Source organism: Colletotrichum siamense, assembly GCF_013390195.1.
Source record: "Colletotrichum siamense strain Cg363 chromosome Unknown KSG_Cg363_contig04, whole genome shotgun sequence".
Classification (NCBI taxonomy): domain Eukaryota; kingdom Fungi; phylum Ascomycota; class Sordariomycetes; order Glomerellales; family Glomerellaceae; genus Colletotrichum; species Colletotrichum siamense.
Window position 1 is genome coordinate 417,687 of NW_023501017.1, and position 22,159 is coordinate 439,845.

The 22,159-nt window shown below is 51.6% G+C and overlaps 8 protein-coding genes across 8 annotated transcripts; 5 read left to right on the plus strand and 3 right to left on the minus strand.

The window, feature by feature from the left end:
- Positions 1-377: 377 nt before the first annotated feature.
- CGCS363_v006027 (putative ribose 5-phosphate isomerase) lies at positions 378-904 on the plus strand (the record flags this gene model as incomplete). Its single annotated transcript, XM_036637876.1, has 2 exons — positions 378-425; positions 479-904. The coding sequence occupies 2 exons, from the start codon at positions 378-380 to the stop codon at positions 902-904; spliced, it is 474 nt and encodes a 157-aa protein (XP_036495915.1).
- A 916-nt stretch (positions 905-1,820) lies between these two features.
- CGCS363_v006028 (putative triosephosphate isomerase) lies at positions 1,821-2,597 on the plus strand (the record flags this gene model as incomplete). Its single annotated transcript, XM_036637877.1, has 1 exon — positions 1,821-2,597. The coding sequence occupies one exon, from the start codon at positions 1,821-1,823 to the stop codon at positions 2,595-2,597; it is 777 nt and encodes a 258-aa protein (XP_036495901.1).
- Positions 2,598-5,028: 2,431 nt separating this feature from the next.
- CGCS363_v006029 (uncharacterized protein) lies at positions 5,029-6,402 on the plus strand (the record flags this gene model as incomplete). The annotated part of the gene is made up of 1 exon (XM_036637878.1): positions 5,029-6,402. The coding sequence occupies one exon, from the start codon at positions 5,029-5,031 to the stop codon at positions 6,400-6,402; it is 1,374 nt and encodes a 457-aa protein (XP_036495905.1).
- Positions 6,403-7,098: 696 nt separating this feature from the next.
- On the plus strand, positions 7,099-7,975 carry CGCS363_v006030 (uncharacterized protein; the record flags this gene model as incomplete). The annotated part of the gene is made up of 3 exons (XM_036637879.1): positions 7,099-7,541; positions 7,590-7,857; positions 7,913-7,975. 3 exons carry the CDS (start codon positions 7,099-7,101, stop codon positions 7,973-7,975), a joined length of 774 nt encoding a protein of 257 aa, XP_036495730.1.
- Positions 7,976-10,650: 2,675 nt separating this feature from the next.
- Positions 10,651-12,385, minus strand: pgaX-1-0 (Exopolygalacturonase X-1; the record flags this gene model as incomplete). Its single annotated transcript, XM_036637880.1, has 7 exons — positions 10,651-10,800; positions 10,875-10,976; positions 11,043-11,392; positions 11,442-11,538; positions 11,590-11,652; positions 11,704-11,784; positions 11,852-12,385. 7 exons carry the CDS (start codon positions 12,383-12,385, stop codon positions 10,651-10,653), a joined length of 1,377 nt encoding a protein of 458 aa, XP_036495729.1.
- A 529-nt stretch (positions 12,386-12,914) lies between these two features.
- On the minus strand, positions 12,915-14,670 carry sdnE-3 (Cytochrome P450 monooxygenase sdnE; the record flags this gene model as incomplete). The annotated part of the gene is made up of 5 exons (XM_036637881.1): positions 12,915-13,098; positions 13,160-13,326; positions 13,384-13,491; positions 13,546-14,399; positions 14,463-14,670. The coding sequence occupies 5 exons, from the start codon at positions 14,668-14,670 to the stop codon at positions 12,915-12,917; spliced, it is 1,521 nt and encodes a 506-aa protein (XP_036495737.1).
- Positions 14,671-15,417: 747 nt separating this feature from the next.
- Positions 15,418-16,777, plus strand: CGCS363_v006033 (Secondary metabolism regulator LAE1; the record flags this gene model as incomplete). The annotated part of the gene is made up of 5 exons (XM_036637882.1): positions 15,418-15,618; positions 15,678-15,953; positions 16,009-16,082; positions 16,132-16,689; positions 16,738-16,777. The coding sequence occupies 5 exons, from the start codon at positions 15,418-15,420 to the stop codon at positions 16,775-16,777; spliced, it is 1,149 nt and encodes a 382-aa protein (XP_036495733.1).
- Positions 16,778-19,843: 3,066 nt separating this feature from the next.
- CGCS363_v006034 (uncharacterized protein) lies at positions 19,844-20,320 on the minus strand (the record flags this gene model as incomplete). Its single annotated transcript, XM_036637883.1, has 1 exon — positions 19,844-20,320. One exon carries the CDS (start codon positions 20,318-20,320, stop codon positions 19,844-19,846), a length of 477 nt encoding a protein of 158 aa, XP_036495726.1.
- Positions 20,321-22,159: the final 1,839 nt, after the last annotated feature.

Below are 22,159 nucleotides of genomic sequence, written 5' to 3' on the forward strand. Positions count from 1 at the left end.
ACAAGGGATCTAGCGGGCAATCGGCCTGCTGCACCCCGGATTTCCGCAATGAGAGATCAGCTGGGGTTGGCCTACCCCGTCTTCACACTTCCGCAAGTGTGATTCATACTGCTACTCTGTGCAGGCATGCGTGTGGTCCCCTTCAACTGCCGATTTTCCGCTCTTCCGCCACCTCGGGTCTGGTGTGCGATTATCCGACCAGCCAGGTGACGCGTTTTGCCTCTCCTGCTTCAAAACAGCTCCCGATCCCGTCTTGGATGAAACATCGTTGGGAAATCATTGACAGTACAAGCAAGTAACAACTGCATCTTGCACCATCATCGCCCATCACACTCCTGCCTATCTTATCACACTCGGAATCATCAAAACATATCAAAATGGGTAGCAACCCGGGCCAGAAGTACCGCATTGTCGTCGGCTGCGACGTAAGAGAAATCGTCTTCTTCGTGGTATGAGACCCCGCTAACCCCTCGAACAGGAGGCCGGCATCAAGTACAAAGACACCATCAAGGCAGACTTTGAGAAGGATGCCAGGGTAGAATTTGTCGAGGATGTTGGTAGCCACGAGGGCACCGACAAGACCGCGTATCCTCACAGAGCCGCCGCCGCTGCACAGATGGTCGCTGACGGCAAGGCCGATCGTGCCCTTCTGATCTGCGGCACTGGACTCGGCATGGCTATCGCCGCCAACAAGGTCAAGGGCATCCGAGCCGTAACAGCACACGACAGCTTCAGTGTAGAGCGCTCTATTCTGAGCAACGATGCCCAGGTTCTGTGTATGGGCGAGAGAGTGATTGGCCAGGAGCTTGCCAGACGACTTGCAAAGGAGTGGCTGAGTTACGAGTTCGACCCTAAGAGCGGCAGCGCTGCAAAGGTTCAGGTTATCAACAGCCTGGAAGCCTAGATTATGACCAAAAGTAGATAATGTAAAGTCATTTTCCAGTTCAACATGCGCTCTCAACTTTAATGTAGCTGTGATGCCGCGACAGTTTGCCACGAGATATCACGAACACTGCGTCACACGTGTTTCCTTCATTATGCTAATCATAGTACTGAGGAACCTCATTTCAAACGAGGCACTCAGAGAAATTTCACCGCAATGACAAAGGGGTAAAAGCATTTCAACCAGTGCTTATTCCAGTCAGATATGGCAACCAGAATAATTTGGCCAGCTTTCAGTTTTAGAAGGAAAGATTTATCTTGAACTACTGCAACAGTTCGGCGAGGATGAGTACGTGCAGTGACACGGTAGTGAGCAGCACAACACATCTCTCAATTTCCCCAAAGGCATCGTCATTGAATCATAAGATGCGAAGGGAATTTGCAGAGAAAGTACACGGAGGAGATGAGAGCCACCAAGCGTCAGAACGAGGTCAATGCAAGGTGTTCAGCCGCAACTTGCATCATCATGAATTAACCTATTGAGTTTATTAATCACTTAGGTAATGGATGAGATCGATGAAACACAATCAAGTGTTCCGGAGAAAACCCCAGCAAGCTTCATCTGTCATGTTGCTTTCATCCAGTTTCCATTATGTCAGAACACAAAACAGCTGACAGCGGTACCCAGTAACCTGGCTACGGGCGGATACGCGGGTCGGACGATCGGCCCGCACAGTTGGACATCCCAAGTGGGCTTTTCCGCAAGTCCATGCGCCGTGACTCCGCTCGAGCTCGCCGGCGCGGAGAACACCCCGATTTTCCGCGGCACCGCTATTTAGGTATGGAACGACCATTTTCATACAATGGACGCCTCCGAATAGCTTCAAAGGTATCTCATCTGAATATTTTACCGAACAACTCATACCCACATATCCATCATGGCTACATCACCACAACGGAGGCTGATTGGCCTCTCAACTAAGGCATACTTCCCTCTCCAACGGACCATCGACTTCACCAAAGAAGTGCAATCTCAGCTCAGCTCTCTTCCAGCAAATACCTTCGAAAATGTCGACATATTTCTCATCCCCGACTTTGTCTCCATATACCCTGTCAGCCAGCTACTAAAGTCCTCTACCGTGCCGATCCGGCTTGGCGCACAGGACTGCCACTGGGAAGACTTTGGCGCATACACCGGAGAGGTCAGCCCCTCGGTGCTGAGCGAGGCCGGGGTGTCAATAGTCGAGGTTGGACATGCAGAGAGAAGGAGGATATTTGGCGAAGACGATCAGATCACCGCCAAAAAGGCAGCGGCCGCGAGCAGAAATGGCATGGCCCCGCTGATTTGCATCGGCGAGAAGACGAGGGGAGATGTGCAAGTTGCACTTGATGAGTGCCAAACTCAAGTTGACCAAGCCTTGGCTGATATCCCTGATTCTGCGGAAGTCATCATCGCATACGAGCCGGTCTGGGCTATCGGTGCTGACCAACCTGCCAGCGAGGACCACGTCATCTCAGTGGTGAAAGGCATCAGATCATACGAGAGCATGAAGAAAAGGACAGGATCTACTAGGGTGATTTATGGTGGCAGTGCTGGACCTGGGCTTTTTGAGAAACTTGGAGAGGCTGTGGATGGCTTGTTCCTCGGCAGGTTCGGGCATGATGCTACTCGATTCATGAAGACGATATCAGAGGTCGCCAGCTTCAAAGCATGAGGTGGGGGGCATGCGATAATAAGGAGAAGATGACATGCTCCTCTTAAACGAAAATTCGAAACATAATAAAGGCAAAATAAGCTCTCCGTGACTGTTCATCCCAATGCCGCTGGTCGTATTTGATAAGTCGTTATCGGCTGGAATGGTGTGTTCAAGACACGCCACGACTCAACCCCCCTGCTGCCCAGAAACCCGTGCCGCACTTTCCGTCGCCAACGCAGATGGAATAGTGATATTTGACATATTCATATGATACTCCTATTTTGACGTCGGACTCGGGTTTTCCCTGTGTTTGAAAACCAGTCTCGTGAGGCTGTTTCTCCACCTAACTAACGACTGGAGGGGTAGCCGGCAATCGACGAGAGCACCTAAACGCCATCGGCACGGCGTTTTCAAGTAGGCTTCGTGAGGCTCATCGCAAGCGTTTTGGTAAACAATGCAGTCCGACCAAATTGTGTACGCATTTGCGTCGAAGTGGTTTTGAGAAACCTATAGATCTTTTGTCTAAGAAGTCGAGGCCTGCATCACAAAGACAATTGAGGAGGACTGCCAGTCCCAGATAAGTCTTGAAGATAGGTATATTTTACTCAAAGCAAGAAGGCAGCTTTCTACCGGAGACGCCGTCAATGCCACAGTCCCCCTCGGCACTAGACGTTGCATCTCAAAAGCCTCAGCGTCTCTGTCGGTGATGCGACAAGTTACTTTTGCGATGTCAGAAATCCACCGCCACTTTCACGGCAGGGGAGGGCGTAAATGTCGTGGCTGATTCTCGGTGCAGCTCAGATCGGATTCGGTCTTTTCCGCTGGGAAAAGGTATTTTTAAGAGCAGCCGGGAGCGGCCGCCTACGGTGGGATTCTCAACGCTAAGAGCGCAGCGTGACTCTTTGTACTTTAATTGGGCCTCTAGGGCGCTGTGAACAGAATGAAACGCGACTCTGCCGTCTCTATGAAGGCCCATGATGTCTCATCGGAACATGACCGATCTCTCCCACTGCATGACTAGCTCAGAGTGACCAAGTCGGACTCTGTGCCCTCAGCCGCTCAACGTACAACAGAGGACTTTAACTCGATATCTCAGTGTATCTGTACCATTGGCTGTGTCTCAATGAGGATACAGCCGACGAATAGTCCATTAACGTTGGGTATCCATGAGTAGTCCCGCGGCGGTCAGTAGAGAGTCATAATCGATATATTAATCGCTCATGACGATGTTGTTCTGTGGGTACCTCCATCTTTCTTTCCTTGACCTCGATTTCAACTCTCGAAGCGCTAGCTTCGCTTTCCGGCCTGTCAAAACACGGGATCAGCCTTACGAGAGACACGGTTAGGTGGAAAAGGAGCTGTGCCGGTTGTTCCAACATCCAATGCGCTCGATGGCAAGTTGATAACTGTTGCTTTGAGGTCTGTAATAATTCTAGGTGTTATTGACAGCGGTGGTGATGCGTTGCAACCCACCACACACGGTGTTCATAGCCTCCCTGGGATACCCTGGCAATTAGAAAACGTGTTTGTACCTGGCATTATGATTCGTTGCTTGGTTTAACTCCTCGACAATGGGCTTTTCTCGGTCCGTCTCAACCAGCGGGTGACATGCGCATCCTCTCTTCCGCATGCCGCGGGAATCGGTTTTCAATTGCCGAACGTCTAATTGAGACTCGATCACACCTTTTCTACGTCCATCCCAGCTCTCCTACTGTCAAAGCTTTGCTAAGCATTGTGTTATTAGATATTGTTATATCTTCCACGTGATGAAGTTCTCGGCGATGAAGGATCAACCACGGCGCTGGATATTAAGTCAGCGGAATTTCGGCCCAGCGTTCAAGAGAAACGAATCGATCGCTCGACAAGACTATCCGACGGCAATTGATTTTCCCGTCTCATGATCAGTGGAGGAAGCCTTTTGACTCTTTTCGTCAGTTTGCCAAGTGATGGTGAGATGGAGTGCATGCGTGCCGTGTCGCAGAGACTATTTTTGTCTGGGCAAAGCAGATTCTATCCGCAACTTTGAAGGCGGGCCCGGTCGATTGAACCCTTTTTTGTGGTGTTGTCTCGATCCCTCTCGCGGCGTGAAGTCGGCGTCGGTGGAGCCGGAATTGTGGTGGGTGCGCTCCGAGTCAATGACCTGGCTCAGCCCCATATTGGCACGCTTTAAAGCCGTGCTCCTTCATATAAAAAACGCGCTGAAAATGCAGATCAAATCTATGCTCCTGAGTCAAAATAATGAAAGGCTTATCTTTCGGTACATACGGTGACAGACTCACCTGACGTCACCTTAACTGGTAAACTTACACATCGTCGTAGAGTACAAATCTGAATGAGCACCCAACCCCAGATTCTTATGAAGTGGTAGACAAGGAACCAGGCCTGACTCTCATTTACAATCGTCACTCTTTTTTGCTTTTTGTTTTTTCAGTTATTGCATTTTATTGCAATGGCATTCCGATCGTTTCTCACCGTCGGACTGCTGGTCGCTGCAGTGGCCGCCATCTCTCCAGAAGACGTCCTCGTGACCCGCCAGACGTTGGACTGCTCTCCGGATTCAGAGACAGGCCTCAAGCCCGAATGCTGGGCGCAACTGAATGTAACCGACTACATCACGAAGTGGATTGCCGAAAACGGCACGAAGGCGGACTGCGACAACTTGGGATTCGCCCAATGTTTTCTGGCCTTCAACGGCTACGGCGGCCGAACCTGCGACACACTCACTCGCGACACCTGCGGAGCTTTCGAAACCGCCGGTGTTGCTGCCAACTACTACTCGCCTCAGCAATTTTACACTCTTTGGAACATCTACGCAATTTCGCAGTTCTTTAACCAGTTTTCAGAGGCCCTCTGGAACGGACATTCGCTCGCTGCCGACACAATCGGGGATATCGTTGCCACCGTTTCCCCGTCTACCGACCCACAGGTTCCGAGCACTTTATTGTGGACTTCGATCTCCGGCGGTTTTTGGATGGCCGCCGTCGGTGCTTTCGCCAACCCCCTTTTGGCTGGTGTTGCTACGGGCATGGCTGTTGTTACCGGCATGAGCTCGTTCTTCATGACTTCGGTTTCCGGCTCTTCCAACTCTCGCTTCATCACGCTCGGCAAGATCGGCAGCGAGCTCGCACAGCTTGTCATTGACTACCAAGGTAGCCTTGAGAACGCCCTGAAGGAGCTTCAACACAACAGCACCCTCTTTATTGCTGCCACTGAGCCCGGTGGTTTCAGCCAACGTGCTGTCACCAGCTTGAACCTTCAAGCCACCGAGCTTTACCACGATCTACAACTCTTCGTCCTCTCACAAGCCCTCAAGGCGAACGGCATCGTCTCCGCCCGCTCGACTAATGTGAACGCGCTTGATTTTGCACCCCAGACGAACGGACACATCTCATGCCCCGGACTTGGCCCCGCGGGCAACTGTTACCAATTCTGGATTGATCCCGACACGGGCAGCTCCTACGCACTACACAACCCTAAGGAGTGGAAGAACGACTACGTCGATGTTCTAAACAAGATCCACGACAAGAGCTGGGCGAACCTGAGCGAGATCTTCAAGGTTGAAGACTGCCAAGGCAAGGACCCCAGCTTCGACGGCACAAGCAAGGTGACGTGCTTGGCATCGCATGGATGGTGCGAGTATGCCTACGACGGCCAAACCACCGTCACCGAGTCCAGGACAGCTAACAAGCAATTCACCAACTGCAACAACGATAAGTCATGGGGCACCCTCTGCAACTGGATGAGCGGCGGTCTTGTCCTTCCTGTGTCTTATCTCGGACCTCTGCTGAAGCTCGGTGAGCTAGCGTGGTGCAGAGAGTATTAAGGGGATTGCAGGTGCGAATGGAATGCAGTAATGGACTGCAAGCGCTGGCTCGTCCGTCGTCGATCGTGAATCCACTGTCAATGTAAATAGTTATCTTCTTCATACAATGTACATGAACATCCCAGTCTCAGATCCTCCAAGTGTCCAATCCTGAAGATGTTCGAATGCACACCTGACGTCTGACAGTGCCGGTGGGAGAATACGAATAACAGAAGCAAGTGGGGTTATTCGCTTTCACCCCGCACAATGTCAACGGGGTTGCCGAGATCGAGATAAGAACATCTTCGCATTCGCGTCCCGTGCTTTGACGGCCCCACATTGCGACATCCATTGAGAAAGTCGCGTGGTCGGAAAGTGTTGCACTGCAATTAGGCAGTGGCGAGTGGACTGAGATGTCTAGAGTGCAAGTACTGCGCCGCACCTAGATCCGTCACCGATGCAGGATAAGCCGCCCGACACGTTGATCGATCTCATTCGCCAGCCTGATCATGATGGAAACGAGCAGACCATCCCTTTACTCCTTTCCTCTCTTTCCCTTCACATCTTTCAGTGCCTGAATCGCGACCGTGTTGATGGAGGTGACATCCTCAGTTGAATGCAAAGTGGGTGCGCGTGAAGGTCAATCGTAGCACCCAACCCAACAGGACCCCACCTTCGAGCATACGTCTATCTGTCAATCACGAAACCATACAGGCCATGGCGGAGGTGCTCGGAACAGTCGTTGGAGTTGTCTCCCTCGGCATCCAAGTGAGCTCGGCTATCAGTGCATACATCGAAGGAGTCCAGTGCCGCAAAGAGGAAGTTGAATCAACCATTCGGTATCGGAGATCATTTCAATTGCTTTTAACCCAGATCGGTACGCTCAAAGAGAATCTTCCGACGTCGTCCGTTCCAAGCACAATAGCCCTGGATGGAGCGCTGAAAGCTGCCGGTGCCCAAATATTACAGCTTGATTCATTCATGGGCAAGGTTCTAGTTCAGGACTCGTCTTCATCATCTGAGACGCCAGCCAGCCACAAGTTCCGCGATCAGAAGAAAAAGCTATTTTACCCTTTCCGCAGGGACCAGTTGATTTCACTGGACAAGAGACTCCAAGCAATAAACATTGCCCTTCAGTCAGCGATGCAAGTAATGGAGTTGTATGAAACCTGTGGTCAATTAACGTTGTCACTGCTAACACAACATAGGGAAATATCAATGGCCACGCAAGTCTCCGTCCGCCAAATTCACGAAGAGACATCAATGGCAAACACGATGCTGCTCGATATCAAGATTGACTTCGCCCGGAGTATCGAGCAAAACAGAAGCCATGATCTGGCGATTCAGAACGACATGGACGAGCTGAAGTCTACAGTAGAAGCGCTGGTATCTTCGAACTCTGACACTATGTTGACCATACAGAGATTGATATCAAAGCCGGATGTGCTTAGAACCGTCTGGTCTGGAACCATCGACGTTAAATCGAATCGCCCACTGCTTCAAAAGAATACATCTTCTGACGGTAAAGTAGGCGACGAAGCAGAGGACGTCTATACGAGCTTTTACTGTAATTGCGATACTCGACGCCGCCTGAATCGTAAGGTTTGGCGGTCTGGGCCAACCCTTCTGGTGAAAGAGGTGGTCGACAAAAGGCCTCATGTCCCTGGATGTCCATTAAGTGTCTGCATTGATGGACAAAACAAATGGACCGCCGGGTTCTCTACAGGCCTGTTTCGAGGGCTCGTTTCAGTAGCGGTCACTATCACGACTTCCACTATTCTTGGTGCGAGTGGCTTTTCGATATCGCCGTCATTTACGTATTTCTCTATACGAAATACCAGTCCTGCTCGAGAAGCCATCCATGTGCTCGGTCAAGCTTTCAATGAGAGGAAGTGGAGCGGAAGGAATTCCCATAGCCTGATGCGGCGTGCCATCAAGACCATCCAGACCAGCTTCAGCTCCAGGACTTCATCACCGTTTGACATGGACAGCAACGGGAGGACGTTACTACATGATGTACTGATGATACAAGTCAACACTAATTCGGAAATGCCGCGAAACGAGATTTTGAAGTTTTTGGCCATGGCTGGTGTCCCGCGGGATCGCCCGGACCGACGTGGAGTGTAGGTACTTCGAACACTAGGCTTGGAGGCGCAGAGCACTGATATATTCGTAGTTACCCCTTCCAAGCCGCCTTTGGGTCGATGTTCTTCCCCCAAACTCCAACGCCAGAGACCATACAGATGCTCTGCCCAGATGATGGCCTGTTAAGTCTCGATATTCAACAGCGGAGAAGAGGTTTGCCTAACTGGTTCTTCCTGAATATCCACGCAGAAATAGTTGGTACATCTCCGAAGTATGCCGAATGTAAGATATGCTTTTCTAGAAATGTTCCAGATGATACATCTGGAATCTGGCTATCTGGGCGGAGACCTACTTATATTTGGTCTAACATTCTGTTTCATTCTAATGAGTCCTCTATCCCTGTCGTCCATGTCGTTCCAATATCTATACCTCACACTACCCCTATCCTCGCCTCTACCTACGATCTACTATGCCCACTACCCGTCTGGGTAGCCGGAGAGCTAGAAATATCCGCCAGAATTGCGAAATTGTATACCCGGAGATGACAGCTAATGATATCTAGTGTACGAGGGGCATCCATCAGAACCAATAGTCCGGCGCAATGTGCCAGCCTTAAAACACGCCTTGAATTGTAACATGTCTTTGTCGGAATTGGCTACACTCGATGCGTTCGGCAATACTTCTCTAAATCATCTACTGGCCTGGCCGGAGGGCTTCAGGCTTGTGCTCGATAGATTTGGCAGAGGAGTGTTTGATGCATCCGGCGACGCCCTCACGCTGGACTATGCATTGCTTTGGAGTGGTCGTATTTGTACCAGTGAGCGATCAACTTTGTGCCAGAGTGACTGCTCATGTACGAATGGACTTCGGCTCATTATGAACTCTGACGTCGAATGTATTGCTAAAGCCACAAGCGGAATTCTTTGGATGGTTTCCGTACTACAAGCATCCAAAAGAGCTCGCGAAATGGTCATTGGGCGCCTTAAGGATGCAAGACAGGAGTTGAAAGAGTTCGCTCTTCTGCGTTTGGCGCCTGAAGAAATCGAGAAATGGGACCTCCGGTGCTCCAAAGTCCTGGACCACCACACAGGCAGTGTGATTACCGCACTCAAACGAAGGGGACATGTCGTTCCGCGTACGCTGGCAACCCATCCAGAACCTACGGAAGCCGAACTGTGGTCAGTCTATCTCAGTCTGGCTTGTTATCATTTAGACGCAGCGCCGGTGGCAGAAACATTCTATCGACATGGTTTCTGTGATGTAGACTTGCCAGACTCAAGCGGCTACACCCCGATAGCGTATGCGTCAAACCCCGGATATGTAGCGTGGTTGATTCAACATGGAGCAAAGCTCCATCTTCGTATTCCGAAGACAGTTGAAGGGCATGTCGTCGCGCACGACGTGTCCGCACACATGATTGGATTGTTTGAGTCAACGACTGCGCAAGCATTCAAGACGATCTTTATATCTATGTGTGAACACTGGTATCTTGATGCATGTGTCTGTGGTTGTTCAAGAGGAGGATGCAACCCATTTACGGGTACGTGGATGAGACTGTTCCGCCGGATCATTCCCACCGACCAACATAAATCACCAGCGCATCTTCAATCAACAACTGAAAATATCTGCAGTATTACAGCCAAAGCTGAGTCAATAAAAATGGACTCAGTAGTATTCAGCTTAGCTTGTTTGCGGGCATGCACGTTTGAACTGCTGCCTTTAGCACACACGTGCTGCCGCAGCTATCATGAGTACGGTGAGTTGAGTGTTCAGGCACACGATACAGAAGACAGGCTTGAGATAAGGGATGAGGACGCTTTGGAACTCCACAGGCTAGAGACTCTGATTGAAGAGTTCGAGAAAGAGTTTGCCAAAATGGGATCTTCGCTGACCACGTTCATGCAAACATATTGGTCAGAACGAATGGGTACCGTGCTCCGCGAGCTTCAGGATCACCGACTCAGCGAAAACGAGATTCAGAACATTGAGATGTTGGGTGTGTGTCTTCAGACCCAAGATCAGACGAGCAGGGAGGACGAAGTCAAGGACGATCTTTCTCAACTGGATTATTGGTACCGAAAGCTTGACGCATTGGTTTAACGACAGGTTATGTGGTACCGCTTTTATTATTGTACTGAAATACATGGCTATCAGAATGTGAACCGATCTGAAGAGATGTAACCTTCATCCATTGGTATTGTCTCTCTCTCCATCTGTTCCGGAGGTGCAGTTGATTTGCAAGAGGTTGTTATCCAGATTCTTGCACTCATACACAGGAGGCTTTCCGCTCGGCACGGTGACTGTGACGTTTTCGGCGCGAATGTTGCTGCAACGCTGCATGATCGGGTATCAAGTCAGTGCCTACCCGAGACTGTGATGTAAATGCTCAATGATCTGGGTTAACTTACGTCTGAGGCACTGCAAACTAACGTCCCGGCCTGGGGATCAAGCTTTGCTGAGGTCGTGCCGTAAATGTTCTTGAGCGTGATATCGGTGATGGTCAGGTTGGCCTTTGGAGAAATCCTGGCTTAGCACGTAACTTCAAGCATACGTCAATGCAAGTAAATGAAGCTTACCGGGTGCTCTTCGCAAAGAGTCTGGTTCTTCTGGCCATAGCATTGGGTGATTGTAATGGCACGATCATTGTTGATGTTCTTGAACAGATCATACGTAACGTTTCTGACACGACCGAGACCACCACCTCCGTTGAGGAGAGTCTGGAAGGATGACTCGATTCCTGGCCAAACTTTGATGCGGGCAGCATCGCTAGCGTCAGCCATGGTGATGTTGTAGATGTAGAGGTTCTCGACAATATCAGTCTCGCCCTTGTATTGACCGAGAGATCCAACGCTGATGCCGTGTGACCCGGTGCAGTCAAGGTTCTGGATGACGACGTTCGTGCTGTTCGGCTTGAAAGACACGCAGTCTAGAGAGGATCAGTCGCGTTCCCAAATTTCAGTAACCTGAGAACCCACCGTCGGTGTTGATGATGTACGAGTCCTGAATGACAACTCGATCGGAGCGATACGTGTCCCATCCGTCTGAGTTGGCGATCTTGGTGCCGTTTGTGCTCTGTATGGATGTTAGGAATGCAGATAAAACTGTGAAAGGCTTGCTACAAACCTCTGCTCTCAGATCCATGTTGCTGATGAGAACATCAGTGCTGTTCGCTATCAGGTTGAACCACTGCATATTTCGGTCATTAGTGTTTAAGAGAGAACATCTTTCGGGACTTACGTTCGGCGGATTGCGCATGCGAAGGTGGGACATCGTGGCTCCCTTGACTCCCTCGAAAGAGAACAGCATGGGCCTCAGAAGCTAGAACCGAACAAAGTCAGCCAAATGACTATTGAGATACTTCTCCATACTCCAAGTAACCACTTACACTGCTGTTCGTCTGGATCGCGACCCAGTAAGCTTGGCCACGACCATCAATGACAGACTGATCATTGCTCAAATCACCGTAGATGTTGATGTCCTCTCCTCCAAGCTTCCAGAAGACTGACTGATTCTGGAAGGCGAACTTGAAGCTGTTGTCGGCCCAGTAATAAGGGTCATCGTTGAACTCAATGGATCCGGTTATGACCACGTCGATGTGCTTCAAGAAGGTAAGATCCAGTGGCGAGCCGATGAGGTAGGACTTGTCGAAGACAACGGTGCCACCGTCGTTGCACTTTTTGAAAGCGTCTAAGATCTTGGGCGCATCGTCTCGCTTCTCTCCACAGCCAGGCTTGACGTAACAGTACCGGCCCTTCTCTCTGGGAGGAGAGTGAGGCATGTCCCGTCCGGTGTTGTAGGGAGCTGGCACAACATGAGGACGTTCGGGAAGGCTCGGCTTCGGCGAGGCAACTGATGCGGCGGAAGACACCGGTAGCAGCGCAGTGGCCGCGGCCAGAAGGCTCAGTACAAGAGAACGCATGGCTGCAACCGTTCAGCAGCAGATGGGGAGATTGAGGTGAACAACGCGACGACCACCACGCATCGCTCGTTATTCATCTGAAGTTTCCATCTTCATATATAACAAGTACTCGGAAATTATCCAACTCTAATTAGGTTTAGGTAAGGTACCACGCCCAGAGAATCATAACATCATCTGTTAATGTTCAGCGCAACGATACGCGGAAGATTTGTGGGGTCATGTAAAGGTTGTTCGGTTCTGTCGGTGAAAATTCTCGCGGAGCAGGGGCAATCTTTTCTGCTCAATCTTCCGCCCACGGCGACCTGCTCCCCCGTTCTGACTGTTGGTCGAACTGGTTAAAATGCCCTGCGGCTGAATCCTGGGACCACGCGGCCCCGCATGTCCAACCCCGCGCGATGGGGGAGTGAGATGCGGAGAAGCTTACTGAGGGGGGAATGGATAAGCGTGTGGCCACTGAGGGTTTTCCGCTTGATGAGCCGAAATTAGTGTTGAGGAGTGTTCATGAAGCATCCTTCCCAAGCTACCGGGATCATGCTTCTTTGTGGGTTTGTCGGTGTGAAAGGGTCGCTCGCACACCCTTGGTGTCGAGGTCCCCGACTGCGACGAAGAAGTCGTGTTTACAAACAACGTCGTCGAGTGTTGTTTCAAACATTTCCCAGTCGAATCTGCGAATGACCGTCGCCGTGGCCAGATACAACTCAGCATAGGCAAGACTGAGAGCGGTGTCAGTGGAAACCCCCTCGAAGATGTTTGTCATGGAAGGGTTCGGCTTACTTCATGCCAAGACACTGCCGACTACCTTTTCCGAATGATACGAGGTACTTGTCTAGCCTCTTGCCCCGTTTCTCCGCTTCCAACCACCTCTCGGGCTTAAAAGTCTGAGGCTCCGGGAAAATTGTCGGGTGCATCAAGACGAAGTATGGGGTTTCTGATACGGGTGTCTGCGATGCGATTAGTGGTTGGCGGGGCAGGTGTGGTGATCCGGGGCAGTAGCTTACCCCTGCCGGAATGACATGTTCACCATACTGGATGTCGTGGTGGGCGATGCGTGGTAGACGAGTCGTAACTCCATATGAAAGTCGAAGTCCTTCACGAATGACGGAGTTCTGTAGAGAATCAATGAGAAACAAGGCATATGTTTTGCACGATGCGAAACCCACCAGATAATGGAGCTTCTGTAAGTCAGCCCAACACAGAATCTCCGTGGCTCTTGGCATCGCCGCATCAATTTCTTCTCGTAGCCTTTTCAGTGTATCGGGCACATACTTCAGATAAAAGAGGATTCGAGTAAGGGTTTGGGCTGTTGTCTCAGACCCTGCGCCAGTCAAAATCTCCGCCTCGTCGCACAACCTCTGCAAGGTCTTCTCTTCTGGGGGCAAGTCGCTGTCGCGCAGCATATGAAAGATGGTTCTCGAAGCAGCCCCAGGCTGGCTGTCCTTTCCGTCTAAGATTGGCTCAACTTGTTGTTTAACACCCGCTTGCCAGCGAAGTAGATGGCCAACTGATGGGTTCATCGCAGAAACAACTGACAAGGGCAGTCTTTTCATGACCGGCAACATCCAGGGAAATTGGCGACCGACAGCCCCGCCTTCAAACGCCCCGATGATGGTCTCTTTCCATATCATTTTGAAGTCAGGTTCATCCAGATACTTCCGATCATTAGCAAAGGCGTAATCGCATATGATGTCCATCGTCAGCGCCATGAACGCGGCATCAAGACGGACCACTTCGCCCGTCTGCGCGATCTCGCCAAACCTCGCCGAGAGCTTCTCCACCTTGGACCGGATCAGCGGCTCCAGTTGGGTCACGGAGCGGACCGAGAAGAATGGATTCAGAGCCCCGCGGCGCAGCCGGTGCAGATCATGCGGCACAGTCGAGAACGAGCTGCCGTCCGCGCCGGCGAGATTGGTCCACCACCGATACTTGTCGGACTTCCTGTTAGATGAGTAGAGTTCATCGTAGAACTCAGGATCAATGATGTGCAGCTCATATGGGTTGATTCTGACAATGGGCCCTGTGCCGTGTTAGAAGGTGACACAATGACTCGGGGGGGGGCTTTAGGGGTTCTTCTACTGACCGTATTTCTTGTGCATGTCCTCGATGCGCCAGATGAAGGTCCCTCGCTTAACCACGTCCCAGTAAAACTCATTCCACAACGTCAACGCTGCAAATTTGGGCCCTGGAAATTTGGACAGTGGTGAAAAGAAGACCCTTCGAATCGCGCTGATCACGAAAACCAGCAAAGGACCAGCTCCAAACAGGAGGAGAATTACGCTCCAATCCATCATCTTCCAATTGTGGTCCAAATATGACAGGCAAGGGATGCTGCAGGATACTGGATCACTGTCCTCGCAAGGTGACCAGTGAGATTTTGAACAGTCCAAGACCTGGTGTCGATGACCCCGCTACCTGGTTGAGGGATGGCGTGACCCCGCGAAAAATCATTGAATTCCAGCGGTGAAAACGCCATTATTTAAGTACCATGTGACTGGCAAGACGCTATCGAGCCGCCATTCCTGATTCCTCTCAGTTGATACCGCTAGCAGGGTCCAGCGTGGAGCAGAACAAAACCTTCTTAGACGCTCCCAGCATATCGATTGGTTGCAGTCGGCAATGGCACGAGTGACGGAGGAAGCATTCAGCAGACGACTTTCCATCACCATTTTGATCCCGCTCGATGCTCCAATGCCCTCCCTGGGAGAAGCTGATGGCGTGTCAGCAGTTGTCATCCAATCATCACAAGCGTTATCTTCGTGTCGTGTTCCCTGACGCCACATCGCGAGGCCCCGTTGATCCTTTCGGCCCCGAAGACCGCCAGAAAACGATGTCACCTCCCTGATCTCAGGTCCCCACGAAGTCAGCATTTTCCCCTCCTTGCCACTTGTTGTGAATGTCAGTAGCTGCGTACTGTTTTTCCCCTTTACCTGAGCCAAGCTATTGAATCTACAGGCCAAGATCGACAAGTTAGGTGTCGTCTAGTCGAGCTACTGAACGGCCATTTAGCAGCATTTGGGTATCCGGCTCATTCGATCATGACCTCCACAACAGACGAACCCTTACGGGCCACCGACGCCGCCGGCTCTCCGAAGTCAATCAAGTCGGCGGGGTCCCGTACCGGCACACGCTCCCCGCGATCGCCTCCGCAAGCTTCAGGGCCCGGGTCCCCTGCTGGAGCTGCTGGAACAAATGAAGCTGTCGAAGCAGAAGACACTCATCCTGAGTTAGAAGCTGAAGTGCGCTATGTTTACTTCTAATTAGGGTTGCGACCAAACTGACGAGTTTCACTTTGCAGTCTGATCTTGGAAGCGACACCGCTTCCAACTATGCCAGTGACGTTTCCGATACCTCGAGTGCGACATCTTCGATCTTTGACTACGAATATGAAAATGGGCGTCGGTACCACGCATACCGAGCGGGACAATATCTCTTGCCCAATGATGAGACCGAGCAGGAACGCCTTGACATGACACATCATGTCTTCTTATTGACTCTGAAAGGCGAGCTTTGTGCAACTCACTTGAATAATCCCCAAAAGATCCTCGATATTGGCACCGGCACTGGTATTTGGGTTTGTCTTTCAAGACACCGGAAATCCCACAGTTTGACTAACTTGAAACTCTCAGGCTATTGAGATTGGCGACGCGTTCCCTTCAGCGGAGGTTACTGGAACGGACTTGAGTCCGATTCAACCGATTTGGTGAGTTGCGGCGCTATCGATGGCTGGATCTCCTGTCTTATGTCGATAGGGTTCCACCAAATGTGCGCTTCGAGATTGACGACGCCACCCTAGAGTGGACATTTCCGAAGAATCATTTCGACTTCATCCACGTGCGTACTCTTGCTGGCGCGGTGCAAAACTGGCCAGCTCTCATCCACCAATGCTATGAACACATCAAGCCGGGAGGCAGCATCGAGATCTCGGAAGGCAGAGCCAATTTCTTCTGCGAGGACGACACTCTCAAGGGGGACTCGGCAACATGGCAGTGGCTTAGCGAGTTCAGGAAGCTGAGCGCCCCGCTGGGTTTTGACATTGCCCCTGCACTTCCTGACATGCTAAAAGGCGAAGGCTTTGAGACCGTGAATTACATGCAGAGAGTCGTCCCCATGGGTACTTGGCCCAAAAACCGAGAGCTGAAGGAAATTGGCCGGTGGTTCAGAGTCCAGTTCCTGGAGATGGCTTTGGAAGCATACACTCTTGCCTTGTTTACCCGTGCCGGTAACTGGAAGAACGAAGAAGTTCAGGTTCTACTGGCTCTGGTGAGAGAAGAGCTCAAGTCGGATAAGATACACTTGTACACCTACACGTAAGGCTTCCTTCCTTGATTACACCGAGACGACGCTGACCGAAAAAGTGCCTTCGTCACCGGAAAGAAACCTTTAATTGCCGCATAATCTCTAAGGAACAGGCAAGACCGATCACAGTTCTCAATGAAAGACATGCGGACATATCCTGCATAATTTTAGCGATGTTTATTTTAGAGACCGCCTATTTTTCCTGTGCTAGGGCGATTATCTTTCCTGTGGCTATACTCTAATCACTCCGCCACCGTTGACGCCGTCGCCGTCGTCTTCGTCGCTTCTATTGTTATCATCGTCATAGTCGCCCTCATGGACGCTGTCGCTACTATCGCTTTTGATAGTAGTAATTAAGTGCACAGGAAACATAGCCGCGCAGGCACAGGAAAATTAGGCGATCTCTTATTTTATCAAGTGATTAAAAAATATCAGGCGGTCCTAGCTTTCGGGCATACCGTAGTCCAAAGTCTCGTTGCCGTTCAACGGCACAACAAATGAAAATTCGATTCTTGGAGTTGGGTATCAGTCAGACAAAAGAAACCACCTGTTTAGCTGCTCTTCTAGCCCCAAACACTCAATTCAATCTCTTGTATCCATTAGGGTCACTGGCCCAAGCAACCATAACTTCAAAAAAGATCCACCGCAATGAATAAAGATCAGCCATCACTGCGCTGCATCCGATAACAGAAGAGTCTTGAGAACCCGATAATTGGGTCGCGAAACCATTGGCCAGCATGAAGCCAGCGTAACGTATCAAAAGGATTAGAGCCACGGCTCAGCGGTCAGGTTGAGTCCACCGTGCTTGATAATACGGATTTGGCGCTGGCCGCTCTGTACGGGGAGGGCCGTTGACCTTAACCCTTGGTCTCTTCGGTCCGAATTTGACGGCAGGCTCTTGCCAGCCCTTCTTTTGTGTCCGCCTAGGACCATGCTCGTTTACAACCCAGGGCTCATGCTCATTCACTGTGAATGGCGGCCGGGCCGGTGTCGTAGGATAAGGCGGATAAGGCATCGGTGGGCGACGAGGTCTTCTGGCGGGCCTTCTGTTCCAGGGGAAGAACGCAGGAGGCGGTGGTCGCGGTGGCGGCGTTTTGACTGAGTACTCAGAATATGTAGTCGTTGTCTCATCGTCGTACATGCCAGTGTATGATATATGTCTTGGTTTCGGACGATTCATGAGGCAATAACAGACGATCAAAAGGATGGTAACGACGCCGACGATGCCACCCAAGATCGCGCCAATTTGGGCGCTTGATAGAGACCCGCTTCCCCGGCTCGGGGGCGGCGCCTCCGCCGTCGGGGTTGTGGCGACCGGTGTTTCCGGGATATCAGCGCCGGGAACCGGAGTGGGGTCTCCGGGGCCGAGCGTGACGTATGTGAGAAAGGTGGTTGCCGGCCGTCGAATGGTTTGTGTAATCACGTGGACGCCTTCCTCGTCCTGTTGTCGGGCAGCAAGACCGAGGAGGCCGCCGATGGGCTGCGAGATCGGAGTAGGGTAGATATGCATGCTGACGAAATCACATCAGGTTGGCTGATGAGCTGCCGTCTCTCTTAAGTCAGGTACCGAAAGGCAAAAACGAAGCGACGAACTGGGCCAACGCAGAGGCGGGACAGATTGACACATGGATGAACACCAGCCTGAAAGCCACGAAAGAAAGGAGAAAGTGCAAAAGCTCGTCTTCTTATTCACAACGAAGCTTCAAGCAGGCTGTGGTCCGCGGCCTGACTAGCTTCTCATCCATCTCACCCTGGCGTAGTGTCCGCACTGCCTGCTGGCTGCCTGCCAAGGCACAACCAACTCACACGTTCTATCGCCAGACTTGCTTTGCAGTAAGGCACACACGAACGCGCGACTCCCCACGAACGGGCTGCAAGTATTACTGCAGCGCGACACACCCCTCAAGGCCCGAAGCGCACTGGGCGAAAGACACAACCAAGACGCGACTAACCTTGTTTTGACACCCCTACTACCCCATAGCCGAAGCATCGATGTTGCACAGCTTGCGCCTGACACATCCGGGCCAGCTGCAAAGACAACATGCGGGCCATCAAGGCTGGCCAACGGGAGACCGACAGCGTGGTGTCATAAGCTCGCAAGTGTGCCCACATGATTTTCTGCCAGTCAACATTTTGCGATAAAAAAAACTGGAAACCTGAGTGATCATGAGCAGATCCACCAATCGCGCGAGATGGTTGGGCTGAGCTGCATGGCTTTGGGGGCACAAACGAGCCAATACGGCGGAGTTGCGGACAACCACCAGCAAGTACCGCGCAGAAAGTCCATCGTAAACACACCCACACGGGGTGCGGCCCGTCTCTCTGGTTCCATGGTGTGCGGATACCATGGATGGGCAGAGTGCTCATGTGGTTAAGTACGAGTGAGACAGGTGTATATCAACCACGACGACTTCTTAGTTGCTGACCCTCCTTCGCATGTGCGAATTTGGCCCCCAACAAGTCGATGTCGGACGGATAACACGGGCATTAGTGCTCATCATGCAGGCAGCAACACGTTTGCTCGGTTCTTGGTGTTGTTTGTTGTTATCATCACCGTCACTGCTGGTTGGATGACAAATTCATGAACAGAATCCCGACGAAGTTAATTTGCTACCTCAACGGGTGACGCGATGCCGGCCTCATCGCTACCAATTTCCAGGTGTCGTCACGTCCTTGATCGTGCTCGATCGATCCCCTGCACCCGCGAACCCAAGGCGTCATTTTTTCCAAACTCCCCCGAAGAACTCCCGCCTGATATTATAAAAATGCCCCAAATAGGAAAATAATAGTACCTGAACGAAATTACATCGTGCCATGTTGTGTTTTGTTGATGTCGGTGGTGGTGCCAGGAAGCAGCGCTGCGCGGCGCGCGGAGAGGCCGGAAGAGTTTTTTTTGTCCGCGGTTCAAAATGACCAAAGAGTAACAAGAATTGCGTTCGATCATTGGGGCCAGGCGAGCGAACTTCAAACTTCTCTGACAGAGTATCATTGGCAGCATCTGTTGAATCTCGAGTCAGCGCCTTGCTTCTCTCATGTGTTTCGTTTCGTCGCAGTGCGCCGCCCAACGACACGAGCAGGAGAATGACTTACTTATACTTCGATCGGACTTTAGAAAGATTATGCGACGGCTCTCCCGCAAGAAAACACACAAAATACACGGTCCCCTTACTCTGCTGCTGCGCGGTTGGGTTGCGCGGCAGCCGTCGGGTTGTTGTCGACAATGATACCGACGCCGGCTCCACCCTCTCCGTTTCCGAGTTGCACCTTGGGGCCCTTGGTGAGAGCGGCCTCAGCAAAGGTGAGGGCGCGGTCGAAGCCGTTGGCCTGGCGCTTTTGCACCTTCTTGACATCACGTCCGGCCACAATGCCGGTTCCTGGGGCTCCGGCGGCGGCAGCTGCAGCGGCTGCTGCACCCTCTCCGCCGGCGGCGCCCTCCTTCTTTCCACCGCCAGTTCCCTTGCCAGTTGTTCCCTTGCCTCCGCCGGCAGCGCCGCCTTCGGCTCCTCCAGAGAATGTGAGCGCACCATCACCGACCACCAAGGCAGGCGAGTAGGCACCGAGGTTGATGTTCAATGGGGCGGGGGCGGCGTTGACTCCCATGGCAAGAAGAGCCAGGGTCATGAGGGCGTTGGTGATCTGCATGTTGGCGGGAGGATTGGAAGGATTCGGATAATAAGAGGTATACAGTTGATTTGTCGGCGCAGCCGTTGGTATCTTTCTTTCCCCAAGAGGATTATTAAGGTAGTATTGAATGAAAAGGTTTTTCCGTCAAGGAGATTGAGAAACGAACAGCACAGCTGAGATAGAGGAAAAGAGAACAAAGCAGGCAAAAGCACACGCGTCAACGAGTGGCAAGGCAGCGGGAGGAAGAGCGTAATGAATGAAATCTCCACGACATGCCAAGAGGTGATTCAAATACTAGACATGAACGGAGTCAGGTTCGTGGAGTCGCATCGAGAGAGTGTGATGGATGGCGGGAGGAGAGAAAAACTGACAGGCCTGCTCATCCAGAGCTGCGACGGCATCATGCGTGTCAAGACCTGTGGGTGCCAAGACCAAGCGGCTCTTGCAAAAATAGAAGCTCGGTGCAGGGTGCCTAGTGAGAAGAGATGATAGGTCCAGGGCGATCTTAGCATCTGGCACCCGGGCTCAGAGTAAATGGGGGCAAAAGAGCCGCGTCTTGCCAGGGACCAATGTGGTATTGTTGGTAGGCATGTTGCGACGGGGAAGAGTGTCTGAGCGGAGGTGAAACAACCCAAGTCCCAAGACTGCCAGCGACGGGGGCACCCCGAAACCGTACAAACTCTTGGCAAAAGATCTCGAGGTGCTCATTGCTCACCGAGGTTCAGCTCTTCAGGTGGTTTACTGCAAAACCTCTCTCTGATGGCTTCCGTTTCTGGTGAGTTGTAAAGATAGATGAAGCCGCGACGTTTTGAAATGTGGGCACGCGGGGGTCCAACTAGGGACGAGATCTGCGACCCTGTCACATATCAACGGCTGCAGCACCGTTTTGGCTATTGAATGTCCGGAGGCAGATTCCTGGTGAATTGCATTTTCCGGGAAGCAATATAGCTCGTGAGACTTGGCCAAGCCTTTCCTGAAGCCAAGAGCGTTTCCCAAGAGATGGCCCGGTGCATCGATCGGATTCCCAAGGCCACTCCAAGACTTCCAAGAGATCTCTTGCGCTCCCACTGCTACAGTGAATGAGTTTTTCGCCTGTCATTTAGATTAATACAGTACGAGGGTATGCTTTCCCCTTCCCGAAAGTTGTTTCCCCGGTGCTGCTAACATGAGGGATTGATTGGCCCGGGATGTTTCTACACGGCCGCTATGGAAACCTACTCGTACACCGACCCGGGCCGACGGAGTCAGCGAACGCACATGCTGAGCCGGGTTGGTTCTTCGGAGCAAAGACTGGCAGCGCCGATCCGACATGACACGGATCAGGACGAAATAGTAGAACGTTCCGCTATGTGCAAAGGAGGGATTTGAAGCAAACGAGCAAGCTAGCGGCCCTTGTCTTACGTGACACTCTAGAGTGTGCATTGACTGAGCGCTAATAAGGGACAATGTCGCTGATCCTGTCTGGACAATTGCCCCGGAGTGCTATCGGGGCCCTCCCCTGTCTGTCCTTGTAACGGGCGGGTTACCGACGGCAGAAACACATTTTGAAGTGGAACCCCAGTGCCGCAATCTGAAACCCCCGAATGAAAACACCATTTACAGGCAGCTTCCAGGTTTTTCAGAGCTCAAGCTGACTGAGTCGTTATTTGTATGCAGCCAATGGCCTGCTCTGATTAGGGGTAAGAGTCGTGCAACTATGCAATATGGCATGTTGTGTGCAGCTTAGTGAGCAGCACGACGTCAACTGATGCAGTGTAAGACGCCTGCAGAAAAGACTCTGAATAAGTTCCAGAAGAGCCTCAAGATTCAGCAAAAATGTTCACATGCGCTTTTCATTTCAAACGGGGTTGCTTGGTC